At 46.2% G+C, this 18,840-nt stretch overlaps 1 protein-coding gene across 2 annotated transcripts in view; it reads right to left on the bottom strand.

Moving 5' to 3' along the window:
* Positions 1-18,840, bottom strand: part of LOC138269554 (cytidine monophosphate-N-acetylneuraminic acid hydroxylase-like) — a 646,172-nt gene that overhangs the window by 263,606 nt on the left and 363,726 nt on the right. For both annotated transcript variants that reach the window (XM_069218805.1, XM_069218804.1), the window contains exon 4: positions 6,955-7,064. In XM_069218805.1, the coding sequence (XP_069074906.1) occupies positions 6,955-7,064 (110 nt within the window). The remainder of the gene's footprint in view (positions 1-6,954; positions 7,065-18,840) is intronic.

The following is an 18,840-nucleotide window of genomic DNA, read 5'->3' as shown; positions in this document are numbered from 1 at the left end:
ACTTCCACATGTCCTTCTGCTCCCAAAGGGAGTCTACACTTTAATCAGATTTCAAGGTAGTCCCCATGTTAACTTATGAGAGGGACAGGCCTTGCAACAGTGAAAAACAAATTTAGCAATATTTCACTGTCAGGACATATAAAACACAATACTATGGGGGTTATTCTAACTTTGGAGGAGTGTTAATCCGTCCCAAAAGTGACGGTAAAGTGACGGATATACCACCAGCCGTATTATGAGTTCCATAGGATATAATGGACTCGTAATACGGCTGGTGGTAAATCCGTCACTTTTCCGTCACTTTTGGGACGGATTAACACCTCCTCCAAAGTTAGAATAACCCCCTATATGTCCTACTTTAACCATACACTTCACCCTGCCCTTGGGGCTACCTAGGGCCTACCTTAGGGGTGCCTTACATGTAAGAAAAGGGAAGGTTGTATGCTTGGCAAGTGGGTACACTTGCCAAGTCGAATTTACAGTTAAAACTGCACACACAGACACTGCAGTTTCAGGTCTGAGACATAATTACAGAGCTACTTATGTGGGTGGCACAACCAGTGCTGCAGGCCCACTAGTAGTATTTGATTTACAGGCCCTGGGCACCTCTAGTGCACTGTACTAGGGACTTACTAATAAATCAAATATGCCAATCATGGATAAGCCAATTACATACACATTTTGTAAAAGAGCACTTGCACTTTAGCACTGGTTAGCAGTGGTAAAGTGCCCAGAGTAACAAAAACAGCACATTCAGAGTCCAGCACACATTGACAACCTGGGAAACAGATGCAAAAAGTTGAGGGAGACCACACGAAGGATGAAAAGTCTAACAAATAACCTTGTGAAGAATAACAGGGACACACTGATTTTATGTTTAGATATTAACAGGGCCTCTTCCAACATTAGAACATGGTTTGAGTCTCTGTGTACCTCGGTTTAGAAGTTGCCTACTATTCAGGCCATGAATCACCCTCAGAAACCAGTTGGGTAGTTTGACTTTAATTGTTCCAAACCGCATACAGTCCTATTAAAGGCAATAAAAAGGTTTCATGAGTTACCTTTCTTGCTTTGTAAGTCCTATAAGCCTAAAAATATTTTGCCCTCTCCCCCCAGGGGAGCAGCCCTTGCCCCTTATGAATAAACATAAATAAAAAACAAAACTACCTGGTGTCTAGTGGTTTCTGCTCCCCCCCCCCCCTTGGGGGCAGATTGGTCTAATAAAAATAGACCGATCTGCAGAAATGGCCTAAAAGTACATTTGCCCCCAGGGAGTGGCCCTTGCTAAGTTGTCGCTCCCCACATATATATAAAAAAAAATAAACAAATTAAATTATCTCTGGTGCCTAGGATCTGCCCCCGGGGGGGCAGAAATGGCTTAAAAATAAATTTCCCCACCAGGGGAGCGGCCCTGGCCCAAGGGGCCGCACCCCTCATTCAATTACAAAAAATAAATAAAAATTCCCTGGTGTCTAGTGGCCCCGCGATCGGGCAGCGGAAATGCAGAGAGAGACATGCAAGGAGAGGAAAGGACTTTCATCTCCTTTCATGCCTCTCTCACCCCTCCATGTGATCGGAGGAGAAATGCTTTTGCATATCTCCTCCGATCCACGCTGGAAGCAATCGCGCACTGACATCATCAGATGCCACAGGGGGGGTCAGGGAGGGTGGAGTGTAAGGGGAAGCGATTCCCCTTCCATCCCTGCCCAGTGGAGGGGGGTGCCAGGCCCCCAGGGGGAGCGCTAGTGCTTCCCCGTGGGCCCCTATCTGGACGTAGCAGTCACATCCTGGGCACCCGAGCAGTGCTGCCCAGGACATGACTGTTATGCCCAGGGCACCCAAGGGATTAAAACCATGAGCAATATTTTGAGTTTGTCTAATTTCTGTAGTAAACCTAAGGCATTTTCTTCTGCTTTTAGTCAGATTCTCAAAGATCATTTTTGGATCTCTTCTAGGAGTAACAGAGATTGCACCCAGAAGGCTAAAACCTTGGCGTGCCTGAACAGTCCCTTGAATTATTCTATGGAGCCATATGTTATACGGATATGCAATAACTACCAGCGGGTCCTGTTAACTAGGCTGAGATTCAGCACCCTGCATTATATGGTGGCCTTTCCAGACCCTGTTAGGCACCATACAACCCTCGATTCGGGCCCATGTGATAACTTCTCCGTCCACATTGCACATAAGACCATATTGTAAGTGTTATTGCAGCTTCAGGAAATGTTATTGCAGCTTCAGGAAAAATATTTTATTGCCACTTTTAAAGGACAAAAATGTTAGAGACTATGAGACAGCTATACATTATTTACAATCCCATCCATCTTTAAGTATCTCTTTTATCATAGTGAGATATAGACAGCACAATATTGTGCGCAGGAAATTTGGTCTGCAAAGTAATGATCATGTTTAATAATATCATGAGGCACCTTCTTTATGTGTATACTCTGAATTTTTGTCTATTCTGCATCCTTTCTTTTTTTTGGATTATTGCTGAACATGGCATGCTGGCACCTTTCCTTTGCACTCTGCACACAACACTTTATGGCACTTTTATTGCTTGGAATAATGTTTTTTCTTTTCTTCCTTGATGAATGGATATACTGTTTATCATGTTACGCAATTGTGTTTTATGATATGTCTTAATATTGTTTTTAATATTGTTTGTCTATTACCTGTCTTTTTTGGCCTTCTGTTGAATAATTTTAGATGATGATGATGAAAAACTGTTTTCTATATTTTTACTTTTTGTTAACCACATATAGAAAACTTAGTTTGAGCGTAAAATGTATTCAAAGTTAAAATGTTTCTGTAACTTTGCATCTGCAGTTGGGATTAAATACTTTGGGGCCAGTTTTGTTTATTTATCAATTTAAAGCACAAAAATACTTCTGTCAACCCATTGAAAGTGGCGGTACCTAAATTACAGTAATGTAAATGCTGGACAAATCCCTCTGCAATATGGAGCTCTAAAAGGCCCCCTCAGGCGGTAAAAACAAGAATGGTGTGATAGAGAGCTAAAAATCACCTGGGGGAAGCCACATTTGTAATTGTATGTAAAAGCATTGTGAACGATTCATGCAATATTAACCTCACCTAGCCTAAGAGGGACATGAGTCTCCTCTCTAGAAATAGTAGACTGACTCTAGTTACTAGCCTCATCCCTAGTAGACTGACTCTAGTTATTAGCGTCATCCACTGACTGCTCGAAGTTTGAGAACGCAGACAGGTTATATGGTGCAGCAGTTGACTATGACGGCGCGCTAATATCCTGATTGATTTTTGACATAAGTCCTTTTGGAGGTAGTTCTTCTTCTAACCATGGTTACCTGTAGTTTTGTGCTAGTAAACACAGAACTGTATTGAGTAAAAATTCCTTTTACTCCTTTTGACCTTTTTTGATTAAACAGATTGTATTCATATATGTGATGTTCTGGAGAAAGATTATCGTTCTAGTCCTGATGAAGCACCGTGAGATCCTGGTGGACAAGTTTTAGGTGGGAAACATGTAGACTTTTTGTAAGAGGTTGAAGTCATTGTGCGTTACCCTTTGAGAATATAAAGTGTAGGATCATTATTTCCCCTTCACTTTTACTGTGATTTTAACCTTGACCGGGTCCTTGCTTACTTAGTAAATATCTTTTTACATTGCGGAGGTACCCAAGCCAATTTTAATTTTTAATCTCTCCAGCTGTTTCTTAGTAACCTAAGATTTTAGGTATTGAGTTAAATAAAAAACTCGTAATGGCTTGATGGTCCCATGTAGGACCCCGTCAGACACTGCAGTGCCAGTCTGATGTGGAGTAAAACCTGATAATGATGCATGAGGGCTATTGCTTCTGAATGAGTGTGTGCCTGTGAAAGGGGTTGAGTATACCCCCCACCTCCTGGAACAGTGCACCCATTAACTTTCACTTTGCTGTAAGATAAATGTCACTAGTGGACTGTAGTACCTATTGTGTCACAATTAAAGTGACAATGCAACACACTTCTTCAGGCCAGCCCCTGGGGCCTGAGTGTGCAGTTTTATAACTACAAACTTGACCTGGCAAAATGAACCGTTGCCAGGGCCAAACATTCCTCTTCAATACTTATAGAAGAAGGTAGGCCTTAAGTACCCTTATGGCATTGTGCATGGTATTTAAAATTGAGGACATGTGCCTTTAAGTTTTACATTTCCTGGCAGTGACAAATCCCCAAGGTTTTTATCAGTGTGATTCTCCCATAGATAACTAGTGGATTATATTATAATGCCTTACCATGCATAACTTCAGCTTGGTAATAACTAGAACAATGATTCAAAGACTCAGACTAATAGTACTTTAAAATCCAATCTAATGGTAACGCCAGATTTCAAATTACTATTTTGAAAATGCCACTGTTATAAAGTTGGTGTTTTCCTTCCTAAGTCAAATGTGCCTTTCTGCCATTGTTCAGTGTCACCTGACTGTTAATGACTCTACTTTGGTGAGCTATTTATTGCTCTCAGACACTGAACAAAGGCTTTGGGTGTGGGGAGATGCATTTTCCTATGACAGGATGGCCAGCTGGTCTGTGTCCAAGATCTTAATTAAACTCCAAAAGCTGCCTACCCTGTCACAAGCAGATATACCTCATACCTAGACTTGCCCCTTCAGTGTCCTACTGCCAACCTGGCACCAAATCCAGCGAGAGAGGAGCTGTCCCCAGAACCACTTTTGGGTGACCACAAGGGAAGGTTTGCCCACTATAATAGTCACTCTGCTGGGTGGACACAAGGAACTGTACTCAGGGAAAGAAAGGTTCTGCCATGTTGGTTTTAGGAAAAATGAGGTACTGTGGTATAGTTTATAGAAAGGCACATAGGAGGTGTGACATAAGTGGGTAGAGGCAGCCCAGAAACATTTGGTTAGGGAGAAGCCAGGAATTTCCCCCATTCACAGGCTGGCACTGGGCATAAAAGTGGCACCCCACTACCCTCTTTGGAACACATCTGGATATGTGGAAAAACAGAAGAAACACTGCACCTGCTGTTTAACCTGTGGAGAGAGACCCCAAGGGTTGGGACTGCTCCCACATGTACCCAGAACAAAGAAGTGGACTCCAAGGATCAGTTGGCTCACCCTCTGTTAAGCTACAAAGCCAAAAAAGTTGCAAGAAATCTACTTTTTAAAGAACCCAACTTACCCGTTCCAACTGGATTTGCCTGAACCCTGATGATGAGAAAGTTAATCAAAACACCCAAGTGGTGCCTGCAAGGTCATGGACTCTTGGCTGGTGTTAGTTTGTATTCCTAAGGCCCTAAAACTTGCAAAACAAGTCAGAGCGTTTCCTCTGGAAAACCAGCAGAGATCAGAACCAATGCTGAAGCCGCACCTGCAGACAATGATTTGCTGGTCGGATTCAACTCTCGGGTTTACCCTACTGAAAGGATTTGAACTTACAAAAAAGTTTATAACTCCAAATGTAGAGGAACTTTAGGGAAGCCAAAGTTGAACAACAGCAGACTGCAGGTGAGCCGTTTCTGTGTACAGACTTTAGACTTCGCTCACATAGAGCTTCAAAACGCAATCAAAATTTCCTACTGGCGCTGAGGCTCACAGCGAGGACCCCCGCTTCACCAGGATGCCATTGTCGAGTCCTCTTTTGGACCAAACCTGCAGCTCAACCTGACAGCGACCTGTCGGTGAGGACTTTTCTCGAGAAAAGTTTGTAGTCAGAAGGTAAATTTTCCACCAGGAGAAACCTGCAAACTGTATCTGACCGACAGAAGCTCATGGGCAGCCTTACCTTTTGACTTGCACTCAGTGTAGCGTGACAAGATAATGGCGATTTAAGCATTTTTTAAACTTAAAGCTTCTGAAAATCATATCACTCGTTTTCTATATCCAATTTTTGTTGTTTTGGTGTCCATTTGTTAATTACATTTTACTCTATTTTTATAAATTGGAGTGGGACTTTTATTGTGTTATATTTTACTATTTTTTACCTGCAATGTTACTGATAAATGGTTTACATGCTTCTCCTAAATTAAGCCTGTCTCCTCTGTGCTACATCTACCAAGGTTTGAGCTCAGGTTTAAATTATTGAGACCTAACTGGACATGGTACAGAACTGTAGCATTATTACTTGGTCAGGAGTCACATCCCCTCCAACTAATAATCCACATTCACATTCTGTATAGCCTAAATCAAATCAAATATCCTGAAAAGTGAAAGTCAGTAAGCTGTTTAAATAGCTTTGAAGGCTTTATATTATTTTATTATTTAATACACACCTGATTTGGTGCGTTACTGTGCTGTAAAACTTTATTTAGTTTAAACTGGTTTACATTATATATTCTACAGTATAATATTTTAATTTTCTTTTTCAAGCCTATAAACCAATAAGTTTCCATATGCTTCCCCCTAAGCAAATCTCCACTTATGAGGCAGATATTACAGGCACAGCTAACACTTTCATTCAAGCTAGAGATTAATATCATACTCTGATCATAATCGTAACGATCTCCAGGTTGCATATATTTTCATGCATAAAATCTCTATCAATACGTTTTGTGCATTGTGGAACATACACAAAGTTACTTTTGTGTCCTTTGTTTATGTCTTATTTGGGAAGCACAAATGTGCCTGTGAAAATGATACTGAGCCTGCCTTCAGATTAGCACTTGGTACTGTGCCGGAGGTCAGGAGAATGTGTTCTAGACATTTTGCAGGGGCGCATATCCTTACCCTCAACAAGGAATGGAAACGGAGTTTGATGGATAGCATCAGAGGACAAGTAAACAACCCAGTGTGACATGTTCTGAAAGTCACTTGTCTCCAGATTTGGGTAGCATCCAAGTCTTTAGTGTTATGCAGTACTCAAAAATCCCAGTACACCTTTCCTGTGGGAATACATTGGATTTGTCAAAAGCAAGCACTATGCCGGCTTCTGCAATGGAAAAAAGTTCATCTTGTCACAAGTTGAGCTTACCTGCACTTCTTCAAATGCCAGAGCCTCTGGATCTTTGGGGTCAGCATCCCATGGATTTGGAGGATTCCGTTCAACCAGAGAAAGTCCTGCACCTTCACCTCTTTCAATAACTACAATTTAGAAATAAGACATATAGATAACATTGTAGGCTCCGCAATAAGAAGCATTGTTATCTTACAGAATGCATGCAAATATGGTTGATGTTTTCCTCCTTTTACTGCAATTGTATTTTCAAATGTAAACACACTGACGTGAGTGCTTGCACATAATTCCTGCAACTATAAAATAAGGCCCATTAGCAATGGGGTTGCTGTGAACAGGTGTGGCTTTCTCTTATAGTAGCCATGAAATCGAGAGGCATGCCACTAGTTTTCTGGCTTATGCCTGCTTTTCTGCAGGAACTACATCACAAGTGCAACTAGAGTAAATTACATAGACAAAATCTCCGTGGCTTGGGCTCCAGGCTTTCAGGGTTACAAAAATTGTAAAGATGCAAAGTGCTATGTTCCAAATAATATGATGGCTGCATCCTCTGACACCTCAGCTCTTGCCTGTTGAAATTGAAATTGGAGGTGTTTTTTGGGGGTAGTGACCCCTAACAAACACTTCACAATACTCTGCCAAAACCCCGACGCGCACGGCACGGGCTTATTCGCTCCACAAATACTTGAGGCTTATCATGGCCTTCATTTGCCAATACTATTTGACTTCTCCCAAGGACTCATGACTACCAGCAGCTTGATCTATGTACCTTGCGTGTTTACATATAACGTTTTATATACATCTGGAGCCTTGACAACGTCTTGAAGATGAAACACGTGTTGGCTGTTTTGCTGTATGGACTTATTGTTACCTTCGAACATCCTATTGTAACTTTGACCATTTATCACCATCTGGCTGCTCTGGACACATGGTCATTTTGTACAACGCAGTCTTTTGATTGAGATTTCTACTTTCTACCTGCACTTTCAATAAATATCTACACATCATCTTCCAAGAACAAACTTTCTACTTATTCTTGAACATTATCAGGATCAGGATCAGGATTCATGCTACTGGTGTGCCCTGGCCACTCTTCTTTCAATATTTAGGCAACCACCCACTCTTCAGTGTGTGGCCCTCCGACACCTGTGGTGGCAGGTGTTAGGGCTAGCCTGGCACCCAAAACCATATTGTTTCAATTTTATGACTTCGCTCGGATTTCACAATTGACATACGCTTTGCAGATGTGCAAGCACTCTCTGGCATCCGCCACCTTCCTCGCCTGACTTACTTCGATAAATCGATTTATGCCTCTGAAATGTCGTGCACCTGCCATGTTAGGATTGTCAACAGTAGCCATCACTTATTATGGCATTAGAAGTGCAACGGCGTATGAGAAAGTCTGTGTGATCTACTCAGGCCTAACGCGTGCAGCCCAGCGGAGGTAGACCCTCGGATTTCCCATGCTCCCAGGGCATGGATAATTCTTCTTATTCTTTCTTAGATGGTTCATATGCAGGTCATATGGAAGCAATCCAAGAGAGTCACTGGAATGGATATAGGGCCTCTTTATGGTGGTCAGTCGCTAACAACCGCTGCCAGAATATGGCATGCCCGGGCCACCTAGCAGAACAAGAGAATAGCTCGATTACTTATGAGTAATGTGTATAACTCTGAATCCAGGTCTTCCTTGTCACAGTCATTGTTAATGTGAGTGTCACACTGGAGATTAGGAACTTGTTTGCTTTCCCCAGGTTTTTTTGCTCCACCCCAAAGTCTAATGAAGAATGCCGAATATGGTGTCTCGCCCTTTTCTGTTACACCACCTTGCTTTAATTGGGGTAAGAGACATTGCTCTCAATTGTATGTCCTCTTTGCTGAAAGATATGTAGGCTATTGCTCCAATACCTTGCTGGAGAGGCTTCAAAAACACCCTGTGAAGAGCCCACGTGCTCAGCGTTGATCCCCTTCAGATTTCATTGAGTCCTTGGGCAACAATTCCTGTTGCTATGCCAATAACACTCAACTCTCACTGCATTTACACGGCAACAGAAATTTTCTTCACGCCAACTGCTTGTGCGCCACTCTAGGTGGAAGAACCTTAAAAAACTCAAACTAACCACAGACTACACTGAAACTATGTTTTTTAAAATAAAACCATTGGGTCTCAGAGCTGGTAGCCTACTGTCTGAGACACCGTTCTGCATCCGATTTTGCGAATCGGAAATTGCGAGTCGCACCAACTCACAATTTCCGATTCGCAAAATCGGATTTTACTACATCTGGCCCCTACAGACTACTGGGTGTCCAGAATGCTGTGGTTCCTCTCATCCTTGCCCTAAACCAACCTAATTTGTATTTGCTTGTTCTGCTCTCTTTACGTCTTTACATTGCTTACTCCTTTGCACAAATTATTCTTTAAAGCTCTATGCATCTGCCACAAAGGCACTTTAAGGTCCTCACCCATTTATCTACAAAAGATCTTTCCTTGTTAAACACCAGTGAGTTCATGTCCATTCTTGGCTGCCAAGCTTGAAAGAAAGTCCAACTTCTTTCAGTGCTTATGGCCAATGCCTGGAATTTCCTTTCGTCGACCATGTATGACAACACTGATTTCAGGAGCTTTCAAATACTTCTGGAATCCCATTTTTTGTGCGAATCGGTCATTATTACCTTTTTGCCACATCAGATATATTGTTACAGGCTTAACAACCTTTCCTCCTGAAAGGCACCTGAGGAAGGAAGACAGGAGAGAAGGAAGGAAGCAAGGAATGAGGGAAGGAAGAAAGGAGGAATGAAGGAAAGAGGGAAAGAAAGAAACAACCTTTTACATATACTTCTTTCTGTACGATGCCAAGGCTGAAGGTATGGAGAAGGTCAAGCAATGGAATGGGAGGGTGGTATAAAGAACTGAGACAAGGAAGATCTGAACTCAGTGCTAAAGCTATCCAGTAATTACCTGCTCATCTGCCTTCCTTGACCAAGCACTTACCTTTTGAGATTATTGCACACATTCCAGTCCTCCAACATTACACTAGTACTGAAAAAGTGACCAAGCACTATACAACTTTAAGTATTGCCTTGAACAGCCACGACCCTAATGGAAAATCTGGAAGGAAGAAAATAAAGGCAGCTGCTGAATCACTCATGACCGGAGAGGACAAGCAGGAATCCAGAACAAGAAACCAAGAGGAGTCTGAAGCTGAAGACAGATCAGTGTGTCAGCTTACATATAACGACCTTTGACCTAGATGGGGTTCATCTCATCATGCCTAGGCAACATTGCCAGCCTAGCAGAGTCCCGTTTCCTGCAACCCACCTGTGAAACAACCGTGTCCAAAGCTGAAAAACACTGAGGCAGATGTAGGCATCTAAAACACAGAACTAATGCAGGGGGCCGGGAGCATTAAAAATTACCCAGAGATTCTAAATAAAGAAACCGCAAACCTGCAGGAGTGCACCTAAAGTAAGTATTCAGGCCTAGTGCCTAATTTGAGCCAGTGATTGCAGGTGGGGCCTGCTAGCAAGGAGTGCCTGTTGGTGTATTGAAGAGCCGTGAGTTGGAATCAGGCCTGCACAGACTTGATTTTCTGCATCTTGTTATTCAGCAGCGTTAACCATTGAGAAATCTTTTTATAAACTTATTATATTACAAATTAAGCCCTTCCAAGGCCTGTTGAACTAACTCTAACTACCCCCGCACCAGGGAAGATCAAGGGCATTGTGGGACAGAAGGCAAGCTCCTGTTAGAGTGCAAACATTTTTAATAAACATTTTGGCACTAGAACATGAGGAAATAATGTGTATTAAAAGGCCTAACTGAAATTATGTGTTAGAAAAAAAAAAAGAAAAACGTGTAGCTGAAATGGTGGAAACCATAAACAACATATATTAATGTAAAAATATAGGCCCTCATTAAAACATTCACGGTAAATGCCACCTACCGCCATGCTGACGGCCGCCAACATACCGTGACCGCGGTAGTATACCACTACAAGCATTATGACCCACACAGAGAAATCCACCACTATACAGACACCCACACAAGTCCACCAGCCCAAAGGTTAGTGATAAACTGGCGGTACCAAAACCCACACCATTACGCCAACAGAAATACGTCAACAGTATCAGGACCCACGAATCACTGCGGCGGTCTTTCAACTGCGGTAAACCATTGGTGGTACACACTGCTGCGCTCAAAATACACACACACTTACAAAACTACGCCACATTGGACAATTCAAACTGCACATACCTGGCACACATACACATACCACACCCACACACCCACAATACTATAAAACACACACCCACATTACCTCCAAACCTTTCAACGAAAAAAAAGATTGCTAACAGAGAGAGAGAGACAAGCCAGGAGCACCCACTCAATCTGAGCCACAGAACACCATCACCCATACACCATCCACGCACCTCACAGCACACACCCCAACACATCACCCCACACATCCTCACACATACCACTCACACCACATCCATGGCACCCCAAAGACACCCCCAGGTTTTCAGAGGAGGAGCTAAGGGTCATGTTGGAGGAAATCATCTGGGTAGAGCCACAGCTATTCAGATCACAGGTGCAGCAGACGTCCATTACAAGAAAGATGGAGCTGTGGCGGAGAGTCATAGACAGGGTCAACGCTGTGGGACAGCATCCCAGAACAAGAGATGATGTGGAACAACCTATGGGGGAAGGTGCGTTCTGTGGTTTCAAGACATCAGGTAGCCGTACAGGGGACTGACGGTGGACCCCCTTCCTCCCCCACATCTCACAACATGGGAGGAGCAAGTCATGGCGATTATGCATCCTGAGGGCATCGCAGGAGTAGCAGGAGGACTGGACTCTGGTAAGCCAAATCTTTACTACTATATCCCCCACCCTACCTGCATGCCATCACAAACTCCTACCCCCACCCTCATCCCCATCACTCCACCACCTCACATATACCCCACTATCACAACCCACCCATCTCAATACCAAGCCCTGCATGCAACACCAATGCATGGACACCCATCTCAGACCTGCATGGACAACCATCACTAAAGCATGCCCATTAGAGAGAATCACCTAGCCACACAAAATCACCACGCATATAAGGCAAAGCTGACAGGGCAATCACAACCATACAGGGAAACATACCCATGCACAAGATGGCACATGCAGATACAATAACACTGCATTTACATCCCCACAGGACCCCCACTCAACGTCACCGGAGAGGAGGTGCCACCAACATCCAATCCCACCACAGAAGAGGCCCACAGTGATGACTGCTGCTCTGCACGTCTGGATCACGATGACCAACCTGGCCCATCATGGATCTCTGGACAGTCGGTTACCTTGCCACAGTCCCATTCCACCACAGGCCCTCCCCCTCAGGAAATACCATCACAGCACCCACCCAGCAGGCCCATACAACTGTCCCCAGGACATGTCAATCAGCAGTGTGTCCACCACTACTAGGACCTCAGGCAACTCCACAAACCCAAGACAATCAGGGACCTGGGGTCAGTGGCAGTGGGCACATGGTTCAGAGGACAGAGGCACAGGACAACAGGAAAGCTGGGAGGACTACTGTGCGACAGGGGGAGGACAGGCCCAGGGAACCCACTCTCCACAAAGCACTTGCAGGGATCCTGGGAGCATACCACCATTCCCAGGAGACCTTAGGCCAGATACTAGCCAAGTTGCAGGAGACCCAGCAGCTGCAGGAGGGACAGTACCTGGCGATCAGGGAGGACCTCAAACACATCTGCACCATCCTGGTCACCATTGCAGGGGTGCTGGCTGATATGACCAACACCATGAGGGAGGCAGTGGCACACCAACGGGCCCCTGACACTAGCCACACCGAAGAACAGCCCTCCACCTCCACCAGCGCAAGTGGACAGGAGGCCCTGCCACTGGAACAACAGGCCACCATTACCCCACCCTCTGCAGAAGGAGAACCACCCCGCAAACGGTCCCTGCCATCCAGGCAGAAGCCAGAGAGCATTGCCAAGACTCCCGCCAGGAAATAAGACTCTACTGATTGTCACGCTTGGTCCCACTCTCTTACCCTGTCCACCTTGAACTGCTATTGCTCCCCTTCCTTTGCCCCATTGGACAATGCACCTGTGATACAAAGAGACTGGACTCTAACTGGACATTCCTCTACCATCACCCCAGCCCATCTCACATCCCCCTCAACCTCTTAGCACTTAAATAAACACCCTTGCAACAAATACAAGTCCGGAGTCTGTCAATTGATTGAAATATGTATTTGTTCAACAATCTGTAAACATTGTAATTCATATGTACAGTTATATATACCTTGGTATGACCTGTAGTGGGCAGCAGTAAGCACACCACGAGCCAGAGTGGGGTACAGAGATCTGAAAATAGAGATACCAAAGGGTACAGTAAGTGACCATAGACATAGGGAAATCATGCTGTCATGTCCCATGTCCAACAATAAACTGCAATATAAAAATGAAGTTACAGTGTCTTACCTGTGTGTCACTGGAAGTACTGCTGTATGAGAGAACTTCTGTTGTCCTCATCTTCATCCTCTGCCTCCTCTTCCTTACTGTCCACAGGCTCCACCGCTGCCACAAGACCATCTCCAGGCTCATCCTCCTGCAAAAAAGGCACCTGGAGTCTCAAGGCCAGGTTGTGCAATATGCAACATGCAACGATGATCTGGCACACCTTCTTGGGTGAGTAGTACAGGGATCCACCAGTCAGATGGAGGCACCTGAACCTTTCCTTCAGGAGGCCGAAGGTTCTCTCAATTATCCTCCTTGTTCGCCCATGTGTCTCATTGTAACGTACCTCTGCCCTTGTCCTAGCATTCCGCACTGGGGTCAGTAGCCATGAGAGGTTGGGGTAACCAGAGTCACCTGCAAATATTGAGGGATACCTGTTAGCCACACACTCATCCTTAGGGAGAACCCCATACCCATACACCAACATATACTGGGTGGGGACCTTGGGCTCACCTATTAGCCACACCCGGTGCCTCTGAAGTTGGCCCATCACATATGGGATGCTGCTAATCCTCAAGATAAAGGCATCATGCACAGAGCCAGGATACTTGGCATTCACATGGGTGATATACTGCTCCGCCAAACACACCATCTGCACATTCAGAGAGTGATAGCTTTTTCTATTCCTGAACACTTGTCCATTTCTCTGGGGGGGGGGGACAAATGCTACATGTGTACCATCAGTGGCACCAATGATGTGGGGGATATGTCCCAGGGCATAAAAGTCAGCTTTCACTGTGGCCAAAACCTCCACCTGGGAAAATACGATGTAGCTATCCCTATGTTTCAGCAGGGCAGACAACACTCTGGTCAACACGTTGGAGAACATTGGCTGAGACATCCCTGATGCCATGGCCACTGTTGTTTGGAAGGAACCACTTGCAGGAAATGGAGCACTGACGGGACCTGCACTAGAGTGGGGATACCTTTGGGGTGGCGGATAGCTGAAATCAGGTCTGGCTCATATTGGGCACATAGTTCTTGGATTGTGGCCTGATCAAGTCTGTAGATAAGGATTATGTGCCTGTCCTCCATAGTTGCCAGGTCCGCAAGGGGTCTGTACATGGGGAGGATGTCTCCATCTCCTATTCATCCTCAGCGGTTGAACTGTAGGGTAGAAAACGGTGACCAGAGGGTCATGTTCACACATATGTTGCAATAAAAATGCATTTCTTCCTTTACAGAAACAGTATGTGAATTTGAAAATCAGTTGATGTGACAATGTCTGCTGTGACGCAGTTAGGTGCCATGGCCTGTGCCCCCCTGAAATGGCGGCTGCCTGACCTCTGAGGAGAGACAAGTGGAAATTAGGTAATTCCGCTGGCGTTGTGCGCCATTGCGGTCGGCGGTCGATGACCGCCGCGTAACTTCGCATTGGTTATCATTGAGCCCTATGGGTTCCAGGAGCCAATGGTGATGTTCTCCGGCGGTGACAGTATGCACCGCCGCAGATGTGACTGACATTTTATAACTGTTTAATCACTTGCCACCTGACCTTCAACAGGAGAGGACCTATACTGCAAGTGCTGCTGTGACCTGTGTCTGGAAGCGACAATGGATCGAGTGTCTGGGGAAAGGGCTCCCGCCTTCACTTCGGAGGAGTTGGAGAGACTAGTGGATGGGGTCCTACCCCAGTATACTTCACTCTGTGGACCTCCAGACAAACAGGTGAGTACATTGTGAGCATGATGCATGGGCCATGAATGTATGGAGTGCTGTGTGTGCATGCCTCGTCTAGGGGGTACTCGGGGGTGCTGCATGTCTGGTGGTCAATGTCTGTGGGTAAGAGGATGGGAGGGATGTTGTGGGACTTGAGTATAACAGTCCGGACGTATTACTAATCCCTTTTTCCATGCATATTTCCCAGCAGGTCAGCGCCCATCAGAAAAAGGGTATATGGCATGCCATAGCCAAGGAGGGTCTTTGATAGGCGGAGCACCCACTGCTGCAAACACTGGGAGGACCTGCGCCGCTGGTCAACGAAGACGGCGGAGGCCCAGCTGGGGCTGGCCTCCCAACAAGGAAGGGGTGCCTGTCGTACTCTGACCCTCCTGATGTTCCACATCCTAGCAGTGGCCTATCTGGAGTTGGATGGGTGCTTGAAGGCATCACAGCAGCCACAAGGGGGTGAGTACAGATTCTGAAGCATGACTTTGCCAGCGTTAAGGTTTTACCTGGGGGGTTTTGTGGGCTGTGGGCACCCTTAGGCCAGGGCAAACTGGCAGGGTAGGTCCCTTGTTGGGCAGGCTCTGAAGCACTCCAACCCCAACAGTGTTAGTGGGCATCTACTACTGGGCAGGGCCCTGTGGGTTTCAGGAGTGCAGCTCATGGCTTTAGGCATTGTACCCCATGGGCTGGTGACTAGCTGTGTAACTGGTAATGCATGGCCTAGTGCATAGGGCAGCACCCTGTGTGCTGTGTACGCCAACGGTAGTGGTGTTACTGGCATTGACAAAGTGTATCCTCTGTCTCTCCCCCCCTTTTTGTTTTGTCACCCTGCCCTTGTGTGCATTAGCATCATCTGGCGGAGGAGAAGAGGCACCGGCGATGGAGGGAGCTGCATCCCACATGGGCCTGGAGGCCGAATCCACCAACGGTGAGGGCACCAGTGGGACAGAGGGCGAGGGGAGCACCGGAGACAGGAGGGGACACTACAGACAGCGACCCCTCCTCCGATGGAAGCTCTCTGGCGGTGTTGGATACCTCTGTGCCCACCCCAACAACAGGTACCCCAACCTAGCCCAAGCACACCTTCAGACCAGCATTCACCCAAATCAACACACATAAGTGGCTCAGGCAAACACAAGCACCACACATCATCCGACAGGCACTCACAAAAGCACCATCCAGAAGCAGACACTCCAACATCCAGTGCCTCCACTGTGTTCCCCTCCTCCTCCTCGCCCACCTCACTCCCAGTAGCGTCTCCACTCACACCTGCAAAAACGACATCCTCATCCACTACCTCCATCACCAGCACGCCTATCACTACATGCCCCTCACTGGCAGTCACCACCATCACATCCATACACACATCCCCCTGTGTCCTCTCCCACTGTGTCTGTGACCCCTCCTCCCAAAGTACACAAACGCAAACACACACACACCCAACAGCCATCCTCCTCACATCAGCATCCAGCTCATGCACCTGCACCCAAACACAGCAGACTGACACCTCCTACACAACACCCTCTTCCTCCACTCCCAAACCTTCACCCTCTTCCCACCCCAGTGTCCCTAAGAAGCTTTTCATCACCAGCATTGACCTATTCCCTACCCGTCTCCCCCACGTCCTTCACCTCAGACCAGGGTGGCCAGAACCTTGCCCAGCACCTTAGCCACCAAGCCCACATCCACTGTGGTTTCTGGAGCTCTGAGAGGCTCTAAGGAGGCACCCGTCAGCCCAGCCAGTGTGCCACCAACACCTGCCAAGGACAAGAAGGTTCCACCACCAGGAAAGAGCAAAAAGGGGCGAGCATCCAGCAAGGAGAAGGAGACACAACCAGCCAGCAAGGCCAAGGCAGTAACTCCAGCTGGCAGAAGCAAGGAGGCACCACCATCTGCCAAGGGCAGGAAGGGGGACAGAACACCAGCCAGGGCACTTCAGCCCTCCTAGGCTGCAGGGGAAGGGCTGGAGCTAACCCCCCCACTGGCAGCACTGCCACCTGCACCTGCACTGCAACCACTGTACAGCGGTCCCCGACGGCGGATGGACTGTAGTCATGCATCCATGGTGTATCATGCTTCCTGCCTACAGAAAATCGTGTGGATCTGACACCCAGGTGAGTGACTGTGACCTTGCATCAAACCCCCTCCAGAACCAGTGGAAGAAGGCATCCACTCACCCTATCCTTGGCAGGATGAAGCATATTGGGCACCAAGCCCCCTCCAGAACCAGTGGAAAACCGGCACCCACTAGAGAGACGGTGGCCTTGCACTCCCCAGGACCAAGCAGTGGGCAAATACCACCCACTTGAGAGACTTTGGCCTGGCACTCCTCAGGACCAAGCAGTGGGCAAACCACTCACTTGAGAGACTGTGGATTTGCACTCCTCAGGACACTGCTGTGGGCATGGAGCCCCCTCCAGGAGCAGTGGCGTTGTACCATCTTCTGGCTGAGGTGCCCCCCCTTCCCAATCCCCCTGAGGTGCCTGTGTGTTTTCGACCTGATGCCCCTGCAGTGTTCTTTCCTTATTGAGGGAGGAGTCAAGTGTGGACTTGGCCTATTATTTTTGGCCCAGTGACCCACGGACATTTTGAGTGGGCATTGTCCCGCATTTTGTACATATTGTATATTTTGTAAATACTGTTTTTGAATTATTAATGTATTTCTAACTATTTCTATATAACACTCAATTGACTCAATTCCTTTTGTCCTTGCGCTATTCCAGAAAGTTACAGGGTGTATATGTAATGTTGTTGCATATGTTTGTGTGTATGGTGTTGGGGGTGAGGGTGGGGGTGTTGCATGTTGCGTGTGTGTGTCACTCTCTTTTTCCTCCCCCCTCCCCTATTTGCTAGGTGCAGTACTCACCATGGTCGTCGCCGCTGCCGTTGGTACTCCTGGTGTATGAGCAGAAACACCAGCATGGGGAAAACTGCAGCTCGGGCTCCATGGCCTCTTGGTTCTTCCTTGAGTGTCAAGAGGTGAGTGGTTTCCCTTCTGTGTACTGTTTCCGCTGTGCTTTTGATGGCGTTGGCACAGTCCCGGAAAAGCTGGTGGATGGGCGGGTTGTAATGGGTGGGCAGTACATTGGGGGTTATTCTAACTTTGGAGGAGGTGTTAATCCGTCCCAAAAGTGACGGAAAAGTGACGGATTTACCACCAGCCGTATTACGAGTCCATTATATCCTATGGAACTCGTAATACGGCTGGTGGTATATCCGTCACTTTACCGTCACTTTTGGGACGGATTAACACTCCTCCAAAGTTAGAATAACCCCCATTGTCTTCCGCCTGGCCGTTGGCAGTTACCGCCACGGTGTTTGTTGCTACCGCCGTTGCGGTCAGAGTGTTAAAGTGGCTGTCTCTGTTGGCGGTTTCCTCCGTGGTCATGATTCCATTTTTGTTACTGCCGGCCTGTTGGCGGTATTACCGCCACTTTAACACCAACCGCCAGGGTTGTAATGAGGGTCATAATGTCTAATGAAAATGTATTTTGCTTAAATATAATTAACCGTATGGAAAAAATGAATATTAATATGTACTAAAAGGAATTAATAGTTAAAATATTATGAAATGTTTTATTCTTCATGTTTTAGCATTGGTTTTAAAAGGCCTCACGTTTTAGTAATTTTCCAAAAGCACAATGCTTAAAGAATGTTAACTCTGTAAAATAATGTTTTTTTCAAATATCCTGT

This window comes from Pleurodeles waltl, chromosome 2_1 (assembly GCF_031143425.1).
Source record: "Pleurodeles waltl isolate 20211129_DDA chromosome 2_1, aPleWal1.hap1.20221129, whole genome shotgun sequence".
Classification (NCBI taxonomy): domain Eukaryota; kingdom Metazoa; phylum Chordata; class Amphibia; order Caudata; family Salamandridae; genus Pleurodeles; species Pleurodeles waltl.
The sequence above is the reverse complement of the archived record's forward strand: the minus strand, read 5'-3'. Positions and strand labels throughout refer to the sequence as shown.